Source organism: Hemiscyllium ocellatum, chromosome 14, assembly GCF_020745735.1.
Source record: "Hemiscyllium ocellatum isolate sHemOce1 chromosome 14, sHemOce1.pat.X.cur, whole genome shotgun sequence".
Lineage (NCBI taxonomy): Eukaryota > Metazoa > Chordata > Chondrichthyes > Orectolobiformes > Hemiscylliidae > Hemiscyllium > Hemiscyllium ocellatum.
In genome coordinates, this window is record NC_083414.1 from 26,894,574 (window position 1) to 26,913,109 (window position 18,536).

An 18,536-nucleotide genomic window follows, 5' to 3' on the forward strand; every position below is an offset into this window, starting at 1 on the left:
AAGAAGAATAATAACTAAGAGCCAAGACTTGATGCCCACTCAATGTCATCTAATTACACAGCACCATAATCAGAGGTGCAAAATAAGTCACTAGTCTGCCGTAGTATGTGACAGGGAAAGCATATTTAAACAGTTGTGGGCAAAGAAGGAGGTGAGCACCAAAGTACCTATTTGTTTTTAAAGGTTGCATGCTAGAACATATTTCCTTCTTACCTGATCTCGATTGTTTATATGGGAGTAGGGCAGCTCTCCGGTCATTAGTTCAAATAGTACAATGCCATATGAATAGACATCAGATTGAAAACTATATGGATTAACTTCCTCCATTCGGATGACCTCGGGAGCCTGGGAAAGTTCCATGGAATAAGTTACACTGCCCAGTTAAGGGACTCAACTAAGAGTTTCATACATTTCAGAAAATGCAAACCTTAGAAAACATTCTTTCACTCAACTATGTAAAAGTAAATCGTGCAGTTGAAGATGACCAATTGTTGAACTATATCACATGAGCTAGTATATTTAGTTTGTAAGAAAGGAAGGAAAAACATTAAAATGGGAGATATTAACAAAGATTCTACGTTATTTATGACCTGCCGAATCTGAATAGTTACCTAAGGTCTACAGGAAGAATTCAACCAATCTTGCTTAGAATTGGCAAAGCAGAACAGACCAAAAGGATTGTTGAAGTCTTCTCAAATGAGAGCCAGCAGTTGAAGTACTATGCTCTTAATCTAACTCATGCTTTCTTACCCTAGGAATGAATATTTACCCCTTCTCCCCTTGCTCAATACATGTTCATATACACTAAGCAGGCCAAGATCAGCTTTTTACATCACTCAAACCCACCTAGTGTTGACTCCATCAAGCAACATTTGTGAAGAATGCATGAAGACTCCCCTTAAATGTAGCAAAGCTACCTTTTTCATCCATGTGGCAAACAGCTCCACATCCTCAGCATGCTGTTTGTACCTACTGTTCTTAACTTCTTTTATCTCCTGTCTGTGCCATTTGTTCTCCTTGTCTGCCATATCAAACCACTTCATACATTTTGAAGACAGGTCATCAGATCTATTCATTCTTTAATTTTCATAGTTCTTTGTTCTCAATTATAACATTTTATAAATCTTTTCTGCATTTTCTCTAATGCTACAGATATCCTTTTCATAGTTTGGAGGTCCAGATCAACACAGCAGTGTTTAAACTGCAATCAAAATCAATACATTTAAATCTAACAAGCTTCTATCCTTCTTCCTCCATAAACGAAACAAGTACACTTCACGGTTATAGACTTATAACTCTGTAATGCCACTTTTAACAAATAATATATCTGCATTCCCAAATCACTATGTTTCTCCATCCCATTTAATTTTTACTTAACACTTCTAAGAAAATAATAGTTTCCTTACATCTCCCATCAAAATGGAATATTTTGTTATGAAGAGGAAAAGTAGACATTATTGTCTACAAGCTGGAATATTCTATTTGAAAGAACATGGTTGCTGAGAGAAAGAAAAATCTAATGGTGAAGGTTTCAAAGAGTTTATTCTATTAAATTGCAGTCAATTGTTCCAATTTATTAAAAGTAGTCAATCCCAGTTACATTTGCCATTTCTTCAGTAGCATTAAGCAGCATCCAGACCCTGGTGTAGGAGGGCTACGTCTTTGAATATAGAGGCGCAAAGTCTGCCTGTTCACAATACCAGACTGTAAATACCGCATTGAGATTAGACAGAAAGCTATTCTGACTGGAAAGAAATTATATGTCTGTTAATATTATGACAACATAGTCATGTCTCCAACTGTAATGAATTTTCCAAAGATCTCAATAGTATTGTCAATTTATAACTCAATTTAGAAATAGAATCTAATTAAAAGTATTTTGAGAAAAAAGTCTAGTGTCCTTTAGATAAGATAGAAACCAAGTTTAGCACTGAATGCTTACTATTCACAGTCAAATATAGTAGTGTACATAAAACACCAAAATAACAGTAGACATTCTGATTTGTGCTGTACGAACAGCCAGGTGGCAGAGATCCCAATTTCTTGCCTATTTGCTCCTTTTCTAACTGGAATTCCAGGTTTGGAGGCAGGTTGTTTGACTGTGGTTCAGAAATTGCTGTTAAGATCATGAATAGAACATTTGATGATTATGTATTATTAACAAGAACAATATTGGACCCTTATAACTCCCTTGTTTAATAATCAATGTTTGACACAGACATGGTCTTTCATTTCCTGAACGAAAGCTTTATAAGTCTCAGGTTATGGATCTGATTTTTATGGTGTCGGGTTAAGTAAGAAGCCTATTGAACAAAACCACAGTTTTGATATTTATCTCAACATACACAACTAAACCAGTTTTCTAAACATCCACTGAACGTAAGAAGGAAAATGAAAGCATGCACATTCTCACCATCCAAAGAATGGAACCAGTTGGCTGTCCTACTTGTTGGGACCCACTCCATCGAGATTTCACAGTTGCTAAGCCAAAATCTCCAATCTTCACGGTGAGGCCTTCATGAAGAAAGATGTCTGAGCTTCTGTTAAGGAGAATGTCTGTCGACAGCAGTAGTATACTGCTGAGTAAAACAAAACTGTTTCCAGTAACTTCTGTCCAAATGTTAAAAACTGATTAAGCTTTAGTTTAACTTCCTCTTTTTACTTCACAATAAAAGTAATTTTTCCTCAATTCGCACTTTGTAAATATAAGGTAGTGGATTCCTTCATTAATTCACTGTTTAATGGACATCCAAAAAAATGTTCCAGCACCATAAGTATCAGTGGAAATTAAGACTGTGTGCATGCTTTCTAAGATAGAACAGATGACACACAAATAAAACAATCTTCAGAAATTTTTCTGAAGTGTATGAAAAAATCCAGATATTAAAAAGATGATAATTAAAAGTCATAATGTGGTTTGCTATATAATTGTAATAACAATACAAGAATCTATGAATAGATGACAAACACAACCAATAAGAGCATTTAGTAATCTAAGACAGTTATAAAATTATCAAGTGTCTGAGAGGTTTCACTTTATTTGTCAACAATCATTTTCAATTTGCCTGTTCAGACACATTACGACACAGCTCTAGGGCAGTTGGGACTTGAATCTGGACCTTTCGGCCGAGAGGTAAAATAGATATTTTCAATGCACCTATTCAGCAATGTTATTATACTCCTCTGAAACAGATGGGATTTGAAATCAGCCCTCCTTGTTCAGTGGTAAGGATACGACCACAAGACTTGTTGATTTGTTAATATTCTTCACTAATAAAGATGTCAATGGATCAATAGTAAACTGCACTAATTTCCTTGTTTGACTAATTAGCTGTGGAACATTTAGAAACACATTTGGTCCAGTTTAAATTTTAGTTAACCGTCAATTAACATCTGTTTCCCCATTTTAAATTGATGGACTAATTCTGACACTAAAATGTTAACATTCAAGCATCCAGGTAATAACAAGCTGAATCATCTCGATATGTTGCCCCTCGTTGTGTGAAATATTCCGTAAAGCTCTTTGTAGCAATATATTTGGTTTTCATTCTGAGTATAGCTACTCACTGTGGCAGAGATGGGCAGAATGCTGAACAGCAAAAATAACACAAATATATTTGAAATCGCTTAACATCTAAAAATTAGTCACAAGCATACAAGAGTATTGAGTTAATAAGTTATACGATGTTGCATGATCCAAATAAACACCTGTCTCTCTTGAATTAAATAATAATTCTCTGTATTTCAATAATATATTAATAGGTTTAAGATTAATTTCTCATTAATTTTCCATTGTGAATTCCTAGGCGCATATCTAGATTGAACAATGGCTCTCAACTTGGGAAGCTGGACTTACAGTTCTCCCCTTTGGAGGCATTGCAGTACACCATGCTGGGTTTGCATTGTTGTTCCTGTTATTTAATGTGAACTTACAATTTCGAAATGGAAATTTTAAAATGCTAATCATCCATTTAACAAAGCAGGTGTCAGTCACAATTTTACTCATTTCACAGATCAATATAAACTCCAGTCTGCTCTCTCCCCTACCTAACCAACTTCCTTTTATTCCCTACTGTAATTGACCGACCAACTTTAGATGTTTATAATCAACCTGTTCAGATATGTCATGACAGACCAGTGGATCAGGTGGCAAATGACTTGCTAAAGGAATAGGATATAAAAGTAGGGGGAAGTGTTGCTGCAACTGTACAAGGCATTTGTGAGACCATACCTGGGGAATTGCATACAGTTTTGGTCCCCTTACTTGAGGGGGGATATAGCTGCATTCAAAGGAGGTTGAAAGGAGATTCACTTGGGGATCCAGAAATGGAGGGTTTGTCTTATGAAGTTTAGAAGATGAAAGAAGACCATTGAGGTATTTAAGATGCTAAAAAGGATTTAAAAAAGTAGATATAGAAAGGATGTTTCCTCATGTGGGCAATCTAGAATGAGAGGTCACAGTTTTAGGATAAGATATGGCAGATTTAAATCAGAGATGGGAAGAAATTACTTCTCTCGAAGGGTAATTAATCTGTGGAATTCACTACCCCAGAGTGCAGTGGTTGCCAAGACACTGAATAAATTTGAGGACATGGTCAGATTTTTAATTAGTAACAGGTTGAATGGTTATAGAAAGCCAGCCGAAAAGTGGAGTTGAGGCCAAGCTGAGATCAGTCATGATCATGCAAAATGGTAGAACAGATTCAAAGGACTCTATTGCCTATTCCTGCTCCCAGTTCTTATGTTCTGGTGTACCCAGGCCTCAGGCACAGAAGACCAGTCCTTGTTCTTTGCAAACTGACCAGCAAATTGCTAGTTTGATTACTTAATAGCAAATTAAAAGCAATCCATTTCCACTATTCCACTGCCTGTCTTGCAGAACTTTAGCTCTATTTTTGCACACCAGTCATCAAATTACTCATTTGCCAGATTAAACAATGAACAAGGTACAAGCACTGCCAACCTGGGGTGGTACAACAAATCAAAAGGGACAAGTAGGAAATGAAGGAAGGGGCTAAATCAAAATGGAATTACAAGGGGAAAAAATGCACCCCAGCCACCACGATGCCCCACACTCAATAAATGGAAAAACCAGCCCTTTGATATTTCCTAATCGACCTGTTCAGAGATTAGATTAGATTCCCTATAGGGCCCAACAAGTCCACACCAACCCACCGAAGAGCAACCCATCTAGATCCATTCTCCTACATTTACCCCTGACTAATGTTGTTATATACTTTTGGAGCAGACAGGACATAAACGCAGGCCTCCTGGTCTAGAGGTAGAGACACTATCACACTCCAACTTTGGATGAATCAGTGTATGTTTATCTTTTTTCATTTATCTATTATTTAATATATAGCAGAGAAGTATTAGAAATTAATTAACTCAATTGCTTTAAATTAATAAAGTAATTAACTAATCCGAGATGGCTGGGCAGGTGATGTGCTGTAGCTGTATGATGTGGGAGCTGGCTGATCCCATTGTGAACTGCAGTGACCACATCTGCAGCAAATATTATTTGCTGGAGGAATTCCAGCTCAGAGTTGATGATCTGGAATCTGAGTTTCAAACACTGCAGCACATCCAGGAGGGGGGGGAGAGGTACCTGGATGCTTTGCTTCAGGAGGCAGTCACACCTGGTAGATTAAGTAATTCAAATTCAGTTAGTGATCAGGGATAACAGGGTGTGACTGTGAGTGAGGCAGGTAGCGGGATCCAGAATTCAGGAATGAGGGAGCCTCAGCTCTTGACCTTATCCAACAGGTATGAGATTCTTGCTCCCTATGAGGAGGAGGAAAAGGGCTGTGGGAAGAATGAGCCAGCTGACCACGGCACCATGGTGCAGAAGGCCATTCAAGAGAGGGGAGCAAAAAGACTAATGGTAGTTATAGGGGATTCTGTAATTAGGGGGATAGATAGTATCCTTTGCAAAGCGGATTGCGAGTCCTGTATGGTGTGTTGCCTGCCCAGTGGCAGGGCACAGGACATCTCTGACCAGTTTGAAAGGATATTGGAGTGGGAGGAGGAGGATCCGGTTGTTGTGGTCCACTTGGGACAAACAACATAGGCAGACTAGGAAGGAGGACCTGCTTGGGGATTATCGAGCACTATGAGTGAAATTAAGGAATAGGTCCTCAAGGGTCATAATATCCGGATTACTGCCTGAGCCATGTGCTACCTGGCTTAGGGATAAGAAAATTAGGGAAGTAAACAGGAGTGGTCTGGAAAAGAGGAGTTCAGTTTCTTGGGGTATTGGCATCAGTTTGGGAACGGGGGGCATGTGTACCAATAGGACGGTCTCCACCTGAACCAATCTGGAACCGGAGTTCTAGCGAAAAGGATAAATAGGGTGGCCACTGGGACTTTAAATTAGTGAGTTGGGTGGAAGGGCAAGGGAGAAATAACAGCAAGTATGATGGTTAAAATAAAAAGGTAAGCAGCAGGTTAGCTTGTGTGCAGGAGGGTTTAATTACAAGGCAGAGTATGAAAGAAGTAAAAAGGAAGGATAATTCAGGAGATATTATTAGAAATGTTCGAAATCATGAGGGCAAGAAAATAGCATAAGGGCACTTTACGTGAATGCTCATAGCATTTGTAACAAGATTGATGAGTTAACGGCACAAATCATTGCAAATGAATATGATTTAGTAGCCATTACGGAGACATGATTACAGGATGGTCACAACATATCCAGGGGTATCAGACTATTAGGAAGGACAGACAGGAAGGTAAGGGAGGTGGTGTAGCTCTGGTATTCAAGGATGACATCAGGGTGGTCCCAAAAGACAATATAGGTTCTATGAAGAATAAGGTTGAATCCATTTGGGTGGAAATTAGAAATTCTAAGAAAAAGTCACTGTAGGTCAGCAAATAATGACATCACATTGGGGCAGCAATAAACAAAAAGCTGCCTGTAAAAATGGCACGGCAATTATCATGGAGGATTTTAATCCACATGTCGACTGGTCGAACCAGTTAGTTCAGGGTAGCCTTGAGGAGGAGTTTGTTGAGTGTAACTGCGAAAAAGATTTCTTGAACAGAATGTAATGGAACCGATGAGGGAGCAAGCTATCCTAGATCTGCTCCTGTGTAATGAGACAGGAATAATTAATAACCTCACAGTCAGGGATCCTCTTGGAAGGAATGATCACAGTACGGTTGAATTTAGAATACCGATCGAGAGTGTGAATGTAAAACCCAATTCCAGGGTCCTATGCTTAAACAAGGGAGACTACAATAGAATGAGGGAGGACTTGGCTAAAGTAGACTGGAAACAAATATTTTATAGTGGGACTGTTGATGAGCAGTGGTGGACTTTCAAAGCAATTCTTCAGTGATCAGAAAAGAAAGTGAAAAAGAAGGACTGTAAGAAAAGGGGTACATTGCCATGGGTATCTAAAGAAAGAAGGCAGGCTATCAAAGTGAACAAGAAGGCATACAAAGTGGCCAAGACAGCATGAAACTAGAAGATTGGGAAAACTTTAAAGATCAACAGAAAGCCAAAAAAGAGCTATAAAGAAAAGTAAGATAGAACAAGAGAAAAAACTAGCACAGAATACAAAGACAGATAGCAAAAGTTTCTATAAACATATAAAACAAAAAGCGTGGCTAAAGTAAACGTTGGTCCTTTAGAGGATGAGAAGGGGCATTTAGTTATGGGATATGATGAAATGGCCAAGGCATTGAACAGGTATTTTCTATTGGCCTTCACAGTGGAGGACACCAATAACATGCCAGAAATTAACAGAGACAAAGGTAGGTGAAGGCCTGGAAAAAAATCATTATTACGGAAGAGCTACTTTGGGCAAGCTAATGGACCTACAAATTGCTAAGTCTCCTGGCCCTGATGGAATGCATGCCAGGGTACAATAAGAGATGGCAGGACAAATAGCAAGTGCACTTGTGGTAATTTTCTAAACATCGCTGGACTCTGTGGCAGTTCCAGCAGATTGGAAAACAGCAAATGATTCGTCATTGCTTAAAAAAGGGAGGTCTAGAAAAGATGGGGAATTACAGACTGGTTAGCTTAATCTCTGTCGTGGGGAAGATGCTTGAATCCAGAATCAAAGAAGAAATAGCAAAGCATCTAGATAGAAATTGTTCCATTGGGCAGACACAGCATGGGTTCATGAAGGGCAGGCCATGCTTACCAAATCTTTTGGAATTCCATGAAGACATTACAAGCAAGGTGGACAATGGGGACCAAGTGGATGTGGTATACCTAGATTTTCAAAAGGCCTTCAATAAGGTACTGTACAAGAGGCTGCTGCAAAAGATAAGGCTGTGTGGCATCCAGGTAAAGTATTAGCATGGATAGAGGATCGGTTGACTAACAGGAAGCAAACAGTGAGGATAAATGAATACTATTCTGGTTGGCAAATCAGTAACTGGTGGTGTGCCTCAGGGATCAGCATTGGGACTGCAATTATTCACAATTTATATAGATGATTTGGAGTTGGGGACCATGTATTGTGTGTTGAAGTTTGCAGATGAAACTAAGATGAGTGGCAGAGCAAAGTGTGCAGAGGACTGTGAAACTTTGCAGAGGAACTTAGATACTTTCAGTGAGTGGGCTAAGGTCTGGCAGATGGAATGCAATGTTAATAAATGTGAAGTCATCCATTTTGTTAGGAGTAACAGTAACACGGATTATTACTTGAATGATAAAACGTTACAGCATGCTGCTATGCAGAGGGACCTAGGTGTCCTTGTGTATGAATCACAGAAGGTTGGTTTGCAGGTATAACAAGTAATTAGGAAAACAAATGGAGTTTTGGTCCTTCATTGCTAAAGGAATATAGGTGTAGTGGACAGCAAAGAAGGTTACCTCAGATTACAACAGGATCTTGACCAGATGGGCCAATGGACTAAGTGGCAGATGGAGTTTAATTCAGATAGATGTGAGGTGCTGCATTTTGGGAAAGCAAATGTTAGCAGGACTTATACACTTAATGGTAAGGTCCTAGGGAGTGTTGCTGAACAAAGAGACTTGGAGTGCAGGTTCATAGCTCCTTGAAAGTGGAGCCACAGGTAGATAGGATAGTGAAGAAGGTGTTTGGTAGGCTTTTCTTTTATCGGTCAGAGTATTGAGTACAGGAGTTGGGAGGTCATGTTGCGGCTGTACAGGACATTGGTCAGGCCACTGTTGGAATATTGTGTGCAATTCTGGTCTCCTTCCTATCAGAAAGATGTTGTGAAACTTGAAAGGGCTCAGAAAAGATTTACAAGGATGTTGCCAGGGTTGGAGGATCTGAGCTACAGGGAGAGGCTGAAGGGTGACCTTATAGAGGTTTACAAAATTATGAGAGGCATGGATAGGATAAACAGACAAAGTCTTTTCCCTAGGGTTGGGGAGTCCAGAACTAGAGGGTAGGTTTAGGGTGAGAGGGGAAAGATATAAAAGGGACCGAAGGGGCAACTTTTTCACACAGAGGGTGGTACGTGTATGGAATGAGCTGCCAGAGGAAGTGGTGGAGGCTGGTACAAATGCATTTGGATGAGTATATGAATAGGAAGGGTTTGGAGGGATATGGGCCGAGTGCTGGCAGGTGGGACTAGATAGAGTTGGGATATCTGGTCAGCATGAATGGGTTGGACTGAAGGATCTGTTTCCATGCCCTACATCTCGATGACACTATGATTTGAGTTGAAAAGCAGGGAGGTAATGTTAGAACTATACAGGGTGCTGGTGAGGCCACACCTGGAGTAGTGTGTGCAGTTTTGGATTCCTTATTGAGAAAGGGTGCACTGGCACAAGAGGGGGTGCAGAGGAGGTTGACTGGTTGATTCTGGAGTTGATGGGGTTGGCTTATAAGGAGAGACTGAGTAGACTGGGATTACATTCATTGGAATTTAGAAGAATGAGGAGGGATCTTATAGAAACATATAAATTTATGAAGGGAATAGATAAGATATTAGTAGAAAGGATGTTTCCACTGGCAGGTGAAACTAGGACGAGAGGGCATGACCTCAAAATTAAGGTGAGCACATTTAGGACTGAACTGAGAAGGAAACTCTTCACCTAGAGTGTTGTAAATCCACGGAATTCCTTGCCCCGTGAAGTAGTTGATACTACTTCAGTAAATGGTTTTAAAGCTAAGATAGATCTTTTTTACATGATAAAGGAATTAAGAGATACAGTGAGAGCGCGGGTAAATGGAGCTGAGTCCACGAAAATATCAGCCGTGATCTTATTGAATGGCAGAACAGGCTTGAAGAGCCAGACAGTCTACTCCTGCTCCTATTTCTTAAGTCTTTTTTAATTCAAACCCAATTCCCTAGATCATTAACAGTAATAACCACTAGGCAATCACGCCCCATAAGGACCAGCTTTTAAATAAGTGATTCATTCCTAGCATTGCAGGAACATGTGCTGCTTCATCATAAATAGACCTTCATTTATAACTTTCATGTACCTTCACAGAAGCATGAAGATAGGATGAATTTCTAGGGGTAGATTCTCTTCAGTTTTTTTTTACTGTAAGTTAGGGCTGCACTATGAGGTTGTAATTCAGCCCCACCTGTGTACAGTTTCAGCCACCACACTTTAGAAAGGTCATGAATGCTTTGGACAGAGTAGAGAAAAGATTTACTAGAAAGGTTAGGGAGTTGAGGATTACAGCTAGCTAGGTAGGTACACAGAGCTGGCACCGTCCACCTTAGGCTACTGGTGACTACTGGAAAATTTGACAGCTGCCCTTAAGATGATGAATGGTTTAAATAAAGAGAAACTTTTCAGTGGCTAAAGAGTTGATAACCAGAAGGCACGGATTTAACATGATCAGCAAAAGAACTGGCAAAACATCTTTTTAAAGCAAGTGGATAGGATTTGGAATGCAATGCTCAATAGGAAGGTGGGGACAGATCCAATAATAGCCTTCAAAAGATAGTTGGCAAGTTTATGAAGGAGAAAAAAAGTGCAGGGATAGCATTAAAAAGCAGAGATTGGAAATAAATAGATTGTCCCTCGAAATATGTGGCATAGACTTAATGGGCATTCTGAATAGCCACCCATGCCATGATTTAATGATTCTCTCATTCATCTATAGTACCACAGAAACAGAGGTACAGTACACAGACTTTTCTTCTATGATTAACTCCACTTGTTGTTAAAGGAAGCTGCCAAAGATCAAATGATAACTTAATCCATCCTATGTGTCAGCTCTAAACTTATAAACATCTTTGATGCTAATGAACATGTTGAAAATAAAAATAGTATTCTGAACTCTTCAGGAAAGTGAAGGATAAATGGCAGGTGAAAAGCATTTCAAAATGTATTTGGGGATTTGATCAGCTGAATTTATAGTTTCATAAACTTCCTTGATTGTTGCAATGAACCTTGAGAATCGCATTACTGTAACAAACATCAGAGGATGTGGAAGGAAGTGTGACAGATAAGAATCATGACTGTTTTTTAAATCTTAAACATATAGATAAGTAAAGACATGACATCAAAAACACCTAGCACATATTCATCATACTCTAGATGACAAATTTTATTACAAATTCAAAACAGACTTAAAAATTAATGAAGAACCAATCAGGCAACTTAAAAAGAAAAAAAAAGACAATCAGACATGCCCTTTTGACATGTAGCCTGAAATTTGTAAATACCTGATGATCTGCACATTTTCCACACTGATAAGCAATTGCTTTGTAACAATCATCTCCACTGTAAATAATATATTGTGTCTTATGTAATTGCCAAATAATTAACAATATTCAATCATTTTCTTATCCAATCGCTACATTGCTACTGTTCCACATATTATCTAGATTTTATCCCACACATCTCAGTGAACCAGGGCTGTTCCCAATAGAAATCACCCAGAAATTACATATTTTGTTTATATGGTACAGACCAAGTTCCCTATTTGAATCGAATACTGTATAGTCACACAAAATGTGAAACAGCCATACAAATCAATGCTGACTCCAGAGTGCATGTACTCTTTGTGGACTTTCTTCCATCAAGTGAATTTTGTTTCATTGATTGTCCTGTGAAAGATATTGAAAAGGTCACTAATTGTGTCCTAAGTAGCCTATCAATATGAAACTGCCTATTCAGGAATCTGGCTGTAGAAAGAAGAATGTGAATGACACTAAATTTCTGTGTAATAACACAGGGGAACTCAGAATCTAACTTAGTCATCGCCCATAACGCCATCAATTAAAATGGCTCTTGTAATCTGCATCACGTCGAATTTCCTATTCCTTGGATGCTGCCTGACCTGCTGTGCTTTAACCAGCAACACATTTTCAACCATCACCCTTTGTTAGCTAGTCATCAGTTGGGTATTCAGAAGGGTGCATATCAGTGAGTTAGGTGAGAATGTAACATGCTACAAGAAGCAAGACTCAAACCTGAGCTGCAAATAAAGCAAACTGATTTGTGTGGATGAGGATGGGAATGCCATTACTTTTCATGATGCTATCCTGAAAAATCTCATGTTTGGCACTCATCGAAATTTATTTTTGCTGTATATCATCCAGCTGAATTCCTCTAAAGGATAAACAATAAAGGTCAAATAACAAATAAAAAAGGATATTATTTGATTTCATGTCTCTGTGGATAATATTCTTTGCATGTAAGTAACTGTAAAAGAAGCAAACCACACAGTCAGACTCTTATGTTCAGGCTGTGACACGTTGGCCATTTATGTAGTTTTTCTTTTCCCATCAGTAAACCTATGTCTCCAACAGAAATAATGCAAAAAAGTGAAGCAATACTTTCCATGCATCTGTCATTGTACCTTTTGGAATCTGCAATACCTGGTATAAGTAGCCTGCTTCATAGATTTACTGTTGTGGACAAAGGACATTATTGTTTCCCCTTTGCTCTTTCACGGAGAGGGATTTGTATGGCAGATTTTGAAAAATGAGGCATCTTATCTCCAATTACTTGGCCCTTGAGCCTATTTGTCTCTCTCTTGACAATCTCTCTCTGTTAAACCGTCTCATAGCTTGGCACAGAAATAAATTGAGTTAAAAATGGGCCCATAGATCCAGCCCAATAAAGTTAGCAGTCAACTAACTTGACCAATCTTTGTTCCTTACTTAGCTGTTGCTTCCCCAGACTACAATGTGCATGTTGAACAATTTATATATATATGCACCCCAGAGCAGTACCTCTATTATATGCAAGTCAGGCTCTTAAAGACAGGAGAACGATTTGAATAGCCAGGAATTCATATTTTAAATATTTTGTGGCCACACTACACTTTGCATAAAAATAGCTTATAAAAGGGGTGGCATGATAGCATAGTGGTTAGTGCTGGTGCCTCACAGTGCCAGTGACCAGAGTTCAATTCCAATCTTGGGTAACTGGCTGTGTAGAGTTTGCATGTTCTCCCTATTCCTTCATGGATTTCTGCCAGGTGCATGAGTTTCCTTCCACAGTCCAAAAGATGTGCAGATTAGGTGCATCGACCATGCTAAATTGCCTTGGAGTGTTCAGGGTTTAGGTGGATTAGCCATGGTAAAAGCCCCATGCAGGGGTGAGGGGGTGGGTCTGGTCTTCAGAGGGTTGGTGCAGACTTGGTGAGCTAAAGATGATTCCTGATGAAGGGCTTTTGCCCAAAACATTGATTTTCCTGCTCCTCTGATACTGCCTGACCTGCTGTGCTTTTCCAGCACCACACTCTCAACACTAATCTCTAGCATCTGCAGTCCTCACTTTCGCCTTGGTGAGCCAAGTGGCATAATACTGTACCGTATTGTAGAGGTTCTGTGATTCTAGTTCATCTGACTACATGGAACTTCAAGGCTACTTTTATATAATAGTGATAGAACTGTCACCTGAAGCAATTTCAGATACACTTGCCACTGAAGGAATGCAATAAAGTTTCATCAAACTAATTCCTCGGGTGAAGGAACTATTCTGAGGAAATATTAAGGAGATTGGGCCTTTACTGTCTGGAGTTTAGATGATTGAGAGGTGATCTTATTCAAACATGCAAATTTCTTACAGGGCATGCCAGGGTACTTTTGCCCGAAACATCGATTGTCTTGCTCCTCGGATGCTGTCTGACCTGCTGCACTTTGCCAGCACCACTCCAATCTAGATTCTGATCTCCAGCATCTGCGGTTCTCACTTTCACCTAAATGGAGCAAAGATACTACCTCTAGATTAAATTACTTACAATGTGGAAACAGGCCCTTCGGCACAACAAGCCCACACCGACCCTCTGAAGTGCAACCCATCCCAACATGTACCCATTCACCAAATGGTATGGGCAATTTAGCATGGCCAATTCACCTAACCTGCACATTTTTGGACTGTGGGAGGAAACCAGGAGCACCTGGAGGAAACCCACACAGACATGGGGAGAGTGTGCAAACTCCACACAGACTGTTGCCTGAGGCAGGAATTGAACCCGGGTCTCTGATGCTGTAAGGCAGCAGCGCTAACCACTGTGCCGCACCCCTAGCTGAGAGTCTAAAGCACAGTTTTAGAATAAGGGAAAGCCTCAGATCCTTTCAAATTTTTGGAATTCTCTGTACCAGTGGGCTGGGGAGGCTTAGTCATTGAGTGTATTCCAAATGAAGATCATTGGATTTCTACATATTAAAAACATCAAGGGGCACAAATGTTGTACAGGAAAATGGGGTTGAAGTTGAAGATCAGTAATGATCTCATTGAATGTTGGAAGCTCTGATGGCTGTTTGGTCTACTACTGTTCTTATTTCTAATGTTCTTCTGTTCTTTTGCAGCTACTACAAGTTTTGGTTCATCTGAGCTGATAACCTATTGTTAACAAAATAAGAGAAATCTGATCAAATTGCAAATTTGACAGAAACTTCTGAAAATGTGGGTCTCCAATATAGTCAGATATCTACAGGCCCTTGCCTAATATTACAGAACAGTCTTCAGTGACAAGAGTACTATTGACAACATTCAATCAACTCACAAGTGCCTTGAGTCGCAGTTAGATTTTTTTCAAATAAACAATTTATTCATCACCAAGCACAATTAACCACTGTACTGGATTAGTGGTGTTCACTTATTCAACTTCAATACAATTAAACAACAGGGTCTGTGCACCCTGTTCTGTTTCTTCAGCACTGAACTCTTTAGTAACAGAAACTAATATTTCCTTTGTTACAGGTATAATTCCACCTCCTTGGTGCCTCATTCAATCTTTTGCAGTCATGATGTCAAGGGCAGTCTCTCACTTCACCTGTGGAATTCAACTCTTTGGAACCAAGGCCATTATGAGATCTGGAGCCAAATAGTTCAGCTGGAACCAACCTGACCTCTGGAAAACAGGCTATGTCTTAGTAAGTAGCAAAAGATGACTTCGTTATTGGCACCTTACATCACTTTGCTGATGATTGAGAATAGGCTGATCGAGTGTAAATGGACAGATTGTATTTGTTCTGCATGTTATGGAGATACTAGGACAATTTTTCAACTTCATTAATGCCTGTATGCTTAAGCCAAGTCAACTGCCGATCACAAGTCTTTAATACTACTGTCAGTATTTTGTTGAGGCCTATAGTTTTTGTGTTTAGTTGTTTCTTGGTTTTGCTTAAACTGAAATTGAAGACTGTTGTTTGTAATTGAAAGAACAGAGGTGGATCATCCACTTCCAGCTGAAGAACATTTCAACTTTTCTGCTTTGTCTTCTACAGTCATTTGTTTTCATTGAGGAAGGAGAACTTTTTGGAACTTCTTCCTTACATTAGTTATTCAATTGTTCATCATCACTCATGTTTGGATAACAGATCTTTGATCTGACTTGTTGGCTCTGGGGACTTTTAGCTCTAACTGTTGCATTCATGTGGTCCCAATGTTGAAGCTTCAGCAGGTTGACTCCTCATTTTCAGTTCTACCAAGTGCTATTCCTGCACCTGTTTCTGCACCCTTCATTGAATCAGAGTTATTCTCCTGGTTGATAAGAATGGTGGAGTGAGGGATTTTTGCTCAAGAAGGGGAGTGGAGACAACCCTGGTAATCAGACCAGTGAGCCTTACTTCAGTTATGGGTAAAGTGTTGGACAAGGTTATCAGAGATAGGGTTTATAATCATCTCGATAGGAATAAGTTGATTTGGGATAGTCAGCATGGTCTTGTGAAGGGTACGTCATGCCTCATAGACCTTATTGAGTTCTTTGAGAAGGTGACCAAACAGGTGGAGGAGGGTAAAGCGATTGATGTGGTGTATATAGATTTCAGTAAGGTGTTTGATAAGGTTCCCCATGTAGGCTAATGCACAAAATACTGAGGCATGGGATTGAGGGTGATTTAGCGGATCAGAAATTGGCTTGCTGAAAGAAGACAGAAAGTGGTGGTTGATGGGAAATGTTAATACTGGAGTTCAGCTACTAGTGGTGTACAGCATGAATCTGTTTTGGGTCCATTGCTGTTTGTCATTTTTACAAACAACCTGATGAGGGTGTAGAAGGATGGTTTAGTAAATTTGCAGATGACATGAAGGTTGCTACAGTTGTGGATAATGCTGAAGGATATTGTAGGTTACAGAGGTATGTAGAGAAGCTGCAGAGCTGGGCTGAGAGGTGGCAAATGGAATTTAATGCAGAAAAATGTGAGACGATTTGCTTTGGAAGGAGTAACAGGAATGCAGAGTACTGGGTGGGTGATAAGATTCTTGGTAATGTAGATGAGCAGAGAGAGATATCGGTGTCCATGTACATAGATCCCTCAAAGTTGCCACCCAGATTGACAGGGCTGTTAAGAAGGCATACAGTGTGTTAGCTTTTATTAGTTGAGAGATTGAGTTTCAGAACCATGAGGTCATGCTACAGCTGTACAAAACTCTGATGAAGCCACACTTGGAGTATTGTGTGCAGTTCTGATCACCGCATTATAGGAAGGATGTGTAAGCTTTGCAAAGGGTTCAGAGGAGATTTACTAGGATGTTGCCTGATATGGAGGGAAAGTCTTATGAGGAAAGGTTGAGGGACTTGATGCTGTTTTCGTTATAGAGAAGATGGTTGAGAAGTGACTTAATTGAGACATATAAGATAATCAGAGGGTTAGATCAGGTGGACAGTGAGAGCCTTTTTCCTGGGATGGCGATAGCTAGCATGAAGGGACATAGCATCAAATTGCAGGGTGACAAATATAGGACAGATGTCAGAGGTAGTTACTTTACTCAGAGATTAGTAGGGGCGTGAAACGTACTGCCTGCAACAGTTGTAGACTCGCCAACTTTATGGGCATTTAAATGATCTTTGGATAGACATATGGACGAGAATGGATTCTGAATTAGTGGTGCTGGAAGAGCACAGCAGTTCAGGCAGCATCCAAGGAGCAGCGAAATCGACGTTTCGAGCAATTACCTATATGGACGAGAATGGAATAGTGTAGATTAGATAGGCTTCAGATTGGTTTAACAGGACGGTGCAACATCGAGAGCCAAAAGGTCTGTACTGCGCTGTAATGTTCTTTGTTCTATGTACTGCATCATGAGATTGCAGGTCACGGTGGAATCTAATTCTTCCTTTGCTAATGACCCACTGTGCTCATGGATACCCAGTTTAAGCTACTGGATGTATTCAGAATCATCCCATTTAGTATGGTGATGATGTTACACGTTGCAATGTAGCAGTTCTTCAATGTGAAGATGAGACTCCATCACCAGATGGATGTTGCTGAGATCACGCCTGTCAACACTATCATGGATACCTCCAGCTGCAACAGGAAGATTGTCAGGACAAAGTGAAGTGTGTATTGATTCTCTCTCAATCTTCTGCAAGCTCAGTCTAGCATATGGCTCTTAGGACTCAGTAAATTCAGTCAAGAGTGGTGCTACTGAGTCACTCTGTGGATCAGCGTTGTTGCTCCGAAGTTCTGTACACAGCGCTGATGCATTGGCTTCTGGTTTTAGAAATCATTGCTGTGCACAGACCTCAGAGATCCACACACCAATAAGTAAATTAGGGAGACTGTAGTTATTGATACACATGCAGGCCCCACCAGGAGTACATTCTGTGCCCTTGCTGCTTTCAGCGCTTCTATCAAATGGTGTTCAAAATGGGAAGCACCAATTAACTCAAGGAGAGCAGTTGGTGGCAATCAGCAGATTTTATTGTTAATGTTTGACCTGATGACAAGAGACTTAGTGGGATCCACAATCATTGTTGAAGACTCCCAGGTCCAGTCACTGCCCACTGTGTACCACTGTGCTGCAATCTTTGTTCTATCTGTCTTGCCAGCAGTACCTTAGACCTTCCAATACTAGTTTATTCACTCGTGATATAACTGGTACAATTTCAGAGCTAAAAATGAAGTTTATGTAGCAGCTTTTATAACTTCAGGATAATCCAATGGCTTAAAGCTAAATGCTTCAAATAACATTTCATTAACGTAAGAAACCAGTAACTAAAAGCACACAATAAATTCCCGCAAATAACAGATAATCCACTGTAGTTATGTTGAGGCAGGAGTAAGCATTAGCTTGAATATCACAAAGAACTCCACTGCTCTTGCTTGAAATGGTGCTACGTGATTTTTAATATCCACCTGAGAAAGGGCAGGGCCTCTCATACAAAAGATAACAACAGCAATAT

At 39.8% G+C, this 18,536-nt stretch overlaps 1 protein-coding gene across 1 annotated transcript in view; it reads right to left on the reverse strand.

Annotated features, from left to right (window-relative positions):
• raf1b (Raf-1 proto-oncogene, serine/threonine kinase b) overlaps positions 1 to 18,536 on the reverse strand; it is a 101,931-nt gene that overhangs the window by 6,952 nt on the left and 76,443 nt on the right. The window contains exons 13-15 of the mRNA XM_060835539.1: positions 12,551 to 12,598; positions 2,414 to 2,531; positions 214 to 345 (exon numbers count right to left, since the gene is read on the reverse strand). Of these exons, the coding sequence (XP_060691522.1) occupies positions 214 to 345; positions 2,414 to 2,531; positions 12,551 to 12,598 (298 nt within the window). The remainder of the gene's footprint in view (positions 1 to 213; positions 346 to 2,413; positions 2,532 to 12,550; positions 12,599 to 18,536) is intronic.